Genomic DNA, 10,174 nt, shown 5'->3' with positions numbered 1-10,174 from the left:
ATATATATATATATATATATATATATATATATGTATGTATGTATGTATGTACTGGCCCCCAATATCCACGAGTAGCGATAATTCAACGTCGATTCGACGTTGAATTAACGTTACTCTTGGATAGTGTGCCCACGTCAGGTGCGGGGGGGATTTTAAGACGTCCCAAGACGTCCTTAAAACTCCAGTATAACAAAGAAGGGAGCCGCGACGCAGCCGCCGCGGACCGACCGCCACAATGACGCTAAGTGACCCACCAACTCCAGCAGGAGAAATCTTCCTTAGCAGTAAAGTCCGGCGTCTGTCCCTGTTCCTGAGAGTATTTTCTCACCCCACCCCAACTTTTCCTGCCTCCCGCTGAATAAACAACCCACAAGGGGATGGCGGCCTTGTAAAAAAAGATGTTCAGTGGCTGGTGGGAGGATATTTCTCTTTCTCCGGAAGGTGATAGGTATTGTCCCTTGGGTGGGATGGTTGCTGAAGCAGGTTGCTGAGGCAAGTGGGCTTCTGGATGGTTAGATATATATATAGACAAAAGGTTAGGTAGATATTATGTGGGGGGGGGAAAGGTATAAGTATTGGGGAATACTGTTTTGCCTGTCGTATTTTGTATGATTTTTACTTAGATTTTTTCTGGAACAATGGGATCGTAGGTGTTATATGAACGACTATTAGGTATCTCGGGGTTTTACAAGTTGAATGTCCTCTCTCTCTCTCTCTCTCTCTCTCTCTCTCTCTCTCTCTCTCTCTCTCTCTCTCTCTCTCTCTCTCTCTCTCTCTCATGTTCTCATTTACCTCTTACCTCAAACATAATTATCTTCACAGGTCAGAGGTCAAGATAAGAACAGAGGCGGAAGACAATGGGCAAGAGGTCACCTGCAGGGCTGAGAATGGTCTGGGCATCTCCGTCACCGGCAACATCACCCTCGAGGTCCTCCGTAAGTGTTTGAAGAGTAGCACTTGTCACTTGATCTTCCTTCAGTTACTGACCCCTAAGATGCCTGGGTCCATCAACACTCTTAAGAGTCATTGACGTCTCCTTCTCCTAGTTTCCTCGAGTCCTTGACAGTCAAGATTTCTTTGTCATATTTGAGCTCCTTGTATTTTCCTTTTTTCCTTGTTTTTTTTTCTTTATTAACGTCTCAAGAGCTTCCAGACGCTGACGGTACCAGTTCTTCGGTGCTACTGGGAGCAGCACCCTCCATCATCCTGAGTTCTGAGTATTGTATATTTTATTGATTTCATTTATTCCCAGTTCCAGTTTTCGTAAGTATACCTCATAATTTTCACGTGCTTTGATAACTGTATTTGGGTATTTCCTTTCAGGAAATATATATATAACGCATTCGTATTCCTTTGCCTCGTTAAGTGTTACGAATTTTCGTGTCCCCGCTACGCGTTCGTGTGTACAACCCTCACACGCTCTCCCGTTACAACTGTACAGTTCGAAAAAAGAGGATCGACTTCAATTTCAAAGACAGTGACAATTAATAGCATTAAAAGTAAATACACTATGGTTCTCACGAGCATTCAGCCCTTGGTGTCTTATGTCGTATCTTGAGCCCTCCGTTCTCTCTCTCTCTCTCTCTCTCTCTCTCTCTCTCTCTCTCTCTCTCTCTCTCTCTCTCTCTCTCTCTCTCTCTTTCTCTGTGTGTGTTCTTTCCTTCCCTGTGCGTGTGTTTTGGTGCTCCGTTGATCCAGGGGAGCGATGGACGACCCAAAGCCTCATGTGTCTCGCATTTAAAAGCCGATTTGGCAGAACAAATCATGTTTGTGTTGTGTTGCGGGGCTGCGGGGCGGTGGTTTCTTGGCTTCAGCTACTGAAGAAATGTGATGTAAGGTTTCTCGCGGTTTTCTTCTTCCTCCGCCAGCTCCGGAAAAGGCAGGAAAGGAAAGGTTGAGAAAAGGAAAAGTCGGGGGAAAGTGAAGAGCGGGAAAGAAAAGTACGGGAAATAGAACTGTGGAAAGGAAATTGTGGGATAGAAAATTACACAAAAGGGAAAACATTGTAGTGGAAGAGAAAGAGTGTGAAAATTGAGGAATGGGTAGGGCAAAGAAAAGACAATGGAAATGGAAAAAAATATATAGCATAATCAGGGTAGAATACAGAAAGGGATATGGAAGGGGGTGTAAAGGAAGAGACATGGAAGAAAGGGGGAGAGGGAAAGGGGTGGGAGGGAAAGGGGGGAGAAGCAAGGAAGTGGCAGTTTAATGACATATGAAAGGAAAAGAATAATAATTAAAGTGATATGAAATTATATAACCTTCGAACGGAAATCAAAGCATCGATATGATACGCGGTATCGACTCTTGGTTCCACGTATATCCCTCCAGATACCGTTAGAACCAGGAGGTATATCTTTAGATATATCTGGAACCTGGTACCCGGAGCGGTACCTGGTATCCCTTCCTTTCTTCCTTCGTTGATAACGCCTTCCTCCCAGTCGAAATCAAGCAACGTAGAAGCCTGCTCGGAGACGTTTATTGAACCAATGCCCGTTGTTGGCACTCCCGATCTGCGACAACGGATAAGAGGACCCCGACTAAACTTACTACGCACACTCTCTAGATGGACCACGCACTTCCTCTGGATAATCTCCCTTGAAATTATAGGTCCAGAAGGCTTTTTATTTGAGAGGTTTTATTTTTAGTTTATATGTGAATTGTACGATGCTCTTTTTAGGGAAATCTTAACAGAAAATGATTAATGAAATTTGTTTTACAAACGATAAAACGGCATTATTTAAAATGTTGAATACAGCATTATAGTTCCCTAGTGATATTGTTGTAGTTCCCAGGTGGTATTGTAGTTCCCAGGTGGTATTGTAGTTCCCTTTGAGGTATTGTAGTTCCCAGGTGGTATTGTAGTTCCCTTTGAGGTATTGTAGTTCCCAGGTGGTATTGTAGTTTCAATATAGTTTTCTGGCTATTTAGTGGTATTTTTTAAATGGGGGGAAGGGATATATTATTTTAAAATCTCTTTCGTAATAAAAAAAAAAAATATGTCATACGTTGAGCATAATTAGGGTGAAAAACTATGGCTTTTAATTACACTTAAAGAACATATGGTAGCATGGGCGTTATCAATAAAGATGTTTATTTACGTTGAAGGAACGCCTCCAGAGACGCGCCACCATTCACAATATTAGTGTCATTTAACAATAGTATTTACTTATTAATAATGAAGGGAATGTTAGCATCTATTGTTGATTATTTTGTTGATATTAATTCGATTCAGTTCGTTGTTTAAGGTGTTTTGCCCCAGTTATTAATTTTTTATATATATAGTTTTGGAAGGGAAGCTTCTTTGTTTTTATATTGTACTAACTGTACCCGGCCACGCGTTGCTGTGGCCTAGCAACGCGTGCACGTTGTTGAGCCACAGCAACCCTCCCCTCTCCCCTCTCCCCTCGTCCCCACCATTCCCTCTCTCCCCCTGTCCCCTTGTCCTCCCCACCATTACCCCCTCCCCCCGTCCTCTCGTCCTCCCCACTCCCTTGTCCAATGCGTTCCCAAATGATCTGATGTTGCCATCACTGAAAAATAAGTAGAACAGTTAAAAAAACAAAATAAAAAAAATGACAAAATATACAAAAATAAACTATACTCACAAAATAAACACTATGGTAAACAACACAGCTCTATTCCAACGCAATGTCACACAAAATAATTAAATCAAAATGAAGATAAATCGAAATTTATGAAAATTCCATTTATCAATGCAATTGGAAACATCGGAATGGAATTATAACATATTTAGTATTGCATGTGTTGCTATTACGTGCAACAGGTGGTGCTGTTTTTCAAAAAATGCATGTTTTAACCTGTCACAGGTGTGTGGCATTTATATAGTAGGTATACAAAAACACACACGTATTCAAATGGAACGTTATGTCAAAATTTCAAAGCAATCAGTGAAGAAATTTCGGAGATTACAGCGTGTGTTGCTCTTACATCCAACTGATGGTATTGTTAAAAAAAAATGTTTTTTCCTGTCACAGGTGAGGCATGTATATAGTAGGTATATAAAAACACGCGCCTATTCAAATGCAACGTTGTGTCAAAATTTCAAAGCAATCCGTAAAGAGGTTTCGAAAATTTCCATCACATGAAAAACACAGTTTTTTAAAAAGAGCATGTTTTTTTCCCGTCACAGACGTGACATCTATATAGTATGTATATTAAAACCCGCTCGGATGCGAATGGAACGTTGTGTGAAAATTGCAAAGCAATCGGTGAAGACCTTTCGGTGATTAGCGATTTTGAACAAACGAACATTTACATTTTTATTTATATAGACATGCTATTCATTAAATTTTTTTGAGCATTTATATATTTATAACTGAACGAAACATAGGAATTGCATTTTTTATTTATTTTACGAACCCCGATCCAATTTTTCATCAAATTTCACATATGAGAGATTTTATATTTGGTGTTATCTTTGAACGTGGGCGAGTAGAAGCGCAAATTAAAGGGGGAAATTTTAATGTTTTATGACCTGCAATATTGAGAACGATATATGCTGTGTTCGGGGGTGCTGGTCCCTCCCCTCGGTGTGCTGGTCCCTCCCCTCGGGGTGCTGCCCCTCCCCTCGGGGTGCTGGCCCTCCCCTCGGTGTGCTGCCCCTCCCCTCGGTGTGCTGGCCCTCCCCTCGGTGTGCTGGCCCTCCCCTCGGTGTGCTGCCCCTCCCCTCGGTGTGCTGGTCCCTCCCCTCGGTGTGGGGTGCTGGCACGGTCGGGTTTCAGCTCCTGTGCCGGCCACCCTTTTGTTTTTACTGTGAAGAGTTTAATGTTTACATTATGCGTCACTTTATCGGTAGAGCGACGGCCTCACAAGATCGGTATTCGAGCCTAGACGAGCTAAGTGGTTTGGCATCTTTTCTTTCCCCCGTCCTCACATTCTAGCTCCTTGTCCTCAGGGTCTAGCTCCTTGTTCCCCATATCACTTCAAGTGGTATAAAATCAGAGCTACAGCGTTTTCTCCTGATAATTATATCCCATCTTCTCTCAGTCGCCATTTGTTTCCTTCCTGAAAGGTATTCTCTGGATCCAACATATACACCAGCCTGCTTCATAAGGATGAAATCCGAGTCTTTGTTTTAGAGTCTGAGTTTCTGAGAGTTTGTGGATCTGTGAGACAGTGTGCCTGTGACTTGAGAGTCTGTGAGTCTGATGGTCTGTGGGTAGTGTGTGTGTGTGTGTGTGTGTGTGTCTGTGTGTCTGTGTGTGTGTGTGTGTGTGTCTGTGTGTCTGTGTGTCTGTGTGTGTGTGTGTGTCTGTGTGTGTGTGTGTACTCACCTATATGTACTCACCTATATGTGCTTGCAGGATCGAGCATTGACTCTTGGATCCCGCCTTTCGAGCATCGGTTGTTTACAGCAATGACTCCTGTCCCATTTCCCTATCATACCTGGTTTTAAAATTATGAATAGTATTTGCTTCCACAACCTGTTCCTGAAGTGCATTCCATTTCCCCACTACTCTCACGCTAAAAGAAAACTTCCTTACATCTCTGTGACTCATCTGAGTTTCAAGCTTCCATCCATGTCCTCTCGTTCTGTTACTATTCCGTGTGAACATTTCGTCTATGTCCACTCTGTCAATTCCTCTGAGTATCTTATACGTTCCTATCATGTCCCCCCTCTCCCTTCTTCTTTCTAGTGTCGTAAGGCACAGTTCCCTCAGGCGCTCTTCATACCCCATCCCTCGTAGCTCTGGGACGAGTCTCGTTGCAAACCTCTGAACCTTTTCCAGTTTCATTATATGCTTCTTCAGATGGGGACTCCATGATGAGGCGGCATACTCTAAGACTGGCCTTACGTAGGCAGTGTAAAGCGCCCTAAATGCCTCCTTACTTAGGTTTCTGAATGATGTTCTAACTTTTGCCAGTGTAGAGTACGCTGCTGTCGTTATCCTATTAATATGTGCCTCAGGAGATAGATTAGGTGTTACGTCCACCCCCAGGTCTCTTTCACGCGTCGTTACAGGTAGGCTGTTCCCCTTCATTGTGTACTGTCCCTTTGGTCTCCTATCTCCTAGTCCCATTTCCATAACTTTACATTTGCTCGTGTTGAATTCTAGTAGCCATTTCTCTGACCATCTCTGCAATCTGTTCAGGTCCTCTTGGAGGATCCTGCAATCCTCATCTGTCACAACTCTTCTCATCAACTTTGCATCATCCGCAAACATCGACATGTAGGACTCTACGCCTGTAAACATGTCGTTAACATACACAAGAAATAGAATTGGTCCCAGCACCGATCCTTGTGGTACTCCACTTGTTACTGTTCGCCAGTCCGACTTCTCGCCCCTTACCGTAACTCTTTGGCTCCTTCCTGTTAGGTAGTTCCTTATCCATTCTAGGACCTTTCCCCCCACCCCCGCCTGCCTCTCGAGCTTGAACAGCAGTCTCATGTGCGGTACTGTATCAAAGGCTTTTTGGCAGTCCAGAAATATGCAGTCTGCCCAACCATCTCTGTCCTGTCTTATCCTCGTTATTTTATCATAGAATTCCAGAAGGTTTGTTAGGCACGATTTCCCTGTCCAGAACCCATGTTGATGTTTGTTCACAAACCTAATGTTCTCCAGGTGTGCAACCAGTCGTAGCCTAATTATTCTTTCCAGTATTTTACAGGGGATGCTTGTCAGTGATACAGGTCTGTAGTTAAGTGCCTCCTCCCTATCTCCTTTCTTGAAGATCGGCACGACATTTGCCTTCTTCCAGCAACTGGGCAATTCTCCTGACATAAGTGACTCATTAAAGATCATTGCCAGAGGCACGCTGAGGGCCTGTGCTGCTTCTTTTAGTATCCACGGTGATACTTTGTCTGGTCCAACTGCTTTAGTTGCATCTAGAGTTGTCAACTGTTTCATTACCTCCTCTGCTGTCACCTCTATATCTGATAGTCTTTCATCTAGGGTAACCCCTTCCAACAATGGGAGCTGCTCAGGCTCGGTAGTGAACACTCCATGGAAACTGGCATTCAGTGCCTCGCAGATTTCCTTGTCACTTTCAGTATATGCCCCCTCTGTCTTCCTTAGTCTTGTCACTTGGTCGTTCACCGACATTTTTCTTCTTATATGACTGTGTAGTAACTTAGGTTGTTTTTTCGCTTTGATTGCAATATCGTTCTCATAGTCCCTTTCCGATGTTCGTCTTATGTTAATGTAATCGTTCCTAGCTCTGTTGTATCTGCTTCTGTTGTCCTCTGTTCTTTGTCTTCTGTACTTCCTCCACTCCCGCCTGCTGGCCATTTTTGCTTCCTGACACTGTCTATTAAACCATGGGTTATTATATTCCTTCTTATTTTTTCCCTTTACCGTTGGTATAAATCTCTCTTCGGCCTCCTGGCATTTCTGTATGACTAGGTCCATCATATCTTGGACTGTTTTTCCTCTAATTTCTTCCTCCCACTGCACTTCACCCAGATAGTCCCTTATCCTCATATAGTCCCCTTTCCTGTAGTCAGCTCTCCTTTCCCAGATCTCTTGTCCCATGGTCATAATTTTGAATTCCATCATGTAGTCAAAGACTAGGACACAATGGTCACTGGCCCCTAGAGGTATTTCATGCTCTAAATTCTCGATATCTTCTACGTTCTGGGTGAAAATCAGGTCTAATAGGCTCGGTGCATCTCCTCCTCTTTCCCTTGTGTCTTCCTTCACATGTTGTGTCAGGAAATTCCTGTCTATAACATCTACTAATTTTGCTCCCCACGTTTCATCCCCTCCATGGGGATTCCTTGATTCCCAATTTATCTCTCCATGATTTAGGTCCCCCATGATCAGCAGCTTCGCTCTCATTCTGTGGGCTAGTGTTGCTGCCTTCTGCAGTTCATCAATACATGCTTTGTTGTTGTCATCATACTCCTGCCTGGGTCTTCTACTGTTTGGTGGGGGATTGTGTGTGTCTGTCTGTCTGTGTGTGTGTGTCTGTCTGTCTGTGTGTGTGTCTGTCTGTCTGTGTGTGTGTGTGTGTGTGTGTGTGTGTGTGTGTGTGTGTGTGTGTGTGTGTGTGTGTGTGTGTGTCTGTGTGTGTGTGTGTGTGTGTCTGTGTCTGTGTGTGTGTGTGTGTGTCTGTCTGTGTGTCTGTGTGTGTGTGTGTGTGTGTGTGTGTGTGTGTGTGTGTGTGTGTGTGTGTGTGTGTGTGTGTGTGTGTGTGTGTGTGTGTGTGTGTGTTTTAAAGTTTGTGCGTCTTTGTGTCTGTGACCCTTTATGGTCATGCAGATTTTTATTAAAAACTTTTGTAAGTTCTGATTAGATTTGGGCGCAAATTGGGCAAGAGAAAATGCTGTTTACTAGCACGCCAATCAACTTATTTTTGTCCAAATAAATATTGCAGACAATTAGCAGAAATTTGGCAGAGACGTTTATTCGGATATTTGTAAAGCTTTCCCAAGTTAGATTAGATAAGGTTAGAATGGGTTGGCTTTGATTACGTTAGGTTAGATTGGATTGGGAGGGGTTAGGTTGGGCTAGGCTACGTTTGGATTGGGTTAGGCTACGTTTGGATTGGGTTAGGCTAGGCTAAGTTTGAATTGGGGCAGGGGTTAGGCTAGGTTAAGTTTGGATTGGGGGGGTTAGGTTGGGTTAGGCTAGGTTAAGTTTGGATTGGGGGGGGTTAGGTTGGGTTAGGCTAGGTTAAGTTAGCATGGATGACATTTACAACGAAGCGTTACAAAGGCCGAGGATTTATCCAACTTCGATCTGTTCATAAGAATTAAAATTGGAATAAAAACTATGTTAAACAACCTTCCGGTCTTAATTTTAGACCACACCTGCTTGGAAGACATTTTCAACATTGTAAGGTCAGCCTGGAGCATTAGCTAAACATTATTATCAGCCTTTAATAAACTTAAAGTTCAGAAGTCAAATATAACTTGTAGACCTTCGTCAAGTTTTAGATGTTTATGCCGTTAAGTTTCGGAATGAAAAATATAAAAATACTTCGTTAAATATATTTTCGAATACGAATGCTTACGTTTCCCCTTATTAATCAGAATTGTTTTCCTATACCCAACAATTATGTGTTATATAATTTTAGAGATAATCAAATTTGATGTGCAGAAAAAGATATCAAATGCTATCTTTCTGATTTCGTTTTACGTCGGTATGCAGACTATGGTCCTCATCGTTACTATAAGTAACGATGATAAGTACTATAAGTACTGCCAAAACAGGAGGATGGGCTGAATAAACGGCATTGATGAGTAGAATGGAGTGAATACCAGAGAAACAAGAGTGAAAGAAAAGGAGTAATCCTGAATAAAGAATGCAATGGGTCAATGAATAACTCATTGCGGATCGTGTAACCTGTGAGTGCCGATAACTCAAGTGTGAAAGAGTAATGGGAGAAGTAAGTCATGTTATCATTGTAATGGGGGATTTGAATTGTAGAGTGGGACTAGTTGCTGGGAATGAGGGTGGCCATGGTGTCAAGGGAATATATGAGGATGGCTTTACATTGAAAGAATTTTTTGTAAATGATTTTTACCAATTTTTTTAGTTTTTATGTTGTAAAAGTATATATTTTAATGGTAAGGATATACATGGCAAAGAATAATTGATGGAGAGAGAGAGATTGAGTGTGGGTTTGGTGAGACAAGTGTGGGGTATATGTTTGATAAGAGTGCAGTTAGAGAGCAATTTATGGAGGATTGTCCGATTATAATCCGTCTCTCTCACTCTGTCTATCCCTATCTCTCTCTCTCTCTCTCTCTCTCTCTCTCTCTCTCTCTCTCTCTCTCTCTCTCTCTCTCTCTCTCTCTCTCTTTCTCTTTCTCTCTCTCTCTCTCTCTCTCTCTCTCTTCATATTGAAATAAAGAGCAGTCATCCAGCCTGGCCCCCATATTAAAGTTGTCTCCCACTTCGTCCCATCACCCCCACAAAGATCCGTGGCATCTTACGCAATAACGCCTCCTGCATCACCTTAGGAACTCGGCGTATGCCTTAAATCCTTGAGAGATGACTCTGTGCCTGATGACTGACTGGGTCGTGGGGTGGTAGGTGGCGTGTTATTTGTGTGATGGTGGTCGTGGATGTTAGACGGTGTGATGTTTGTGGTGTTGGTGGGTGTTAGAATGTGAGAAGTGTGTGTTTGTTGTTGTTGGCGAGTGCTGGTGGGTTGGTGAATGTTAACGGAATGTTTGTTGGGTGGATGGTGCTAGTAGATGTGT

General features: G+C 42.8%; 1 protein-coding gene across 1 annotated transcript in view; it reads left to right on the top strand.

Moving 5' to 3' along the window:
* Nucleotides 1–10,174, top strand: part of LOC123766121 (nephrin) — a 77,998-nt gene that overhangs the window by 21,516 nt on the left and 46,308 nt on the right. Inside the window, exon 11 of the mRNA XM_069303588.1 lies at nucleotides 823–935. Within this exon, the coding sequence (XP_069159689.1) occupies nucleotides 823–935 (113 nt within the window). The remainder of the gene's footprint in view (nucleotides 1–822; nucleotides 936–10,174) is intronic.

Source organism: Procambarus clarkii, chromosome 5 (genome assembly GCF_040958095.1).
Source record: "Procambarus clarkii isolate CNS0578487 chromosome 5, FALCON_Pclarkii_2.0, whole genome shotgun sequence".
Classification (NCBI taxonomy): domain Eukaryota; kingdom Metazoa; phylum Arthropoda; class Malacostraca; order Decapoda; family Cambaridae; genus Procambarus; species Procambarus clarkii.
The sequence above is the reverse complement of the archived record's forward strand: the minus strand, read 5'-3'. Positions and strand labels throughout refer to the sequence as shown.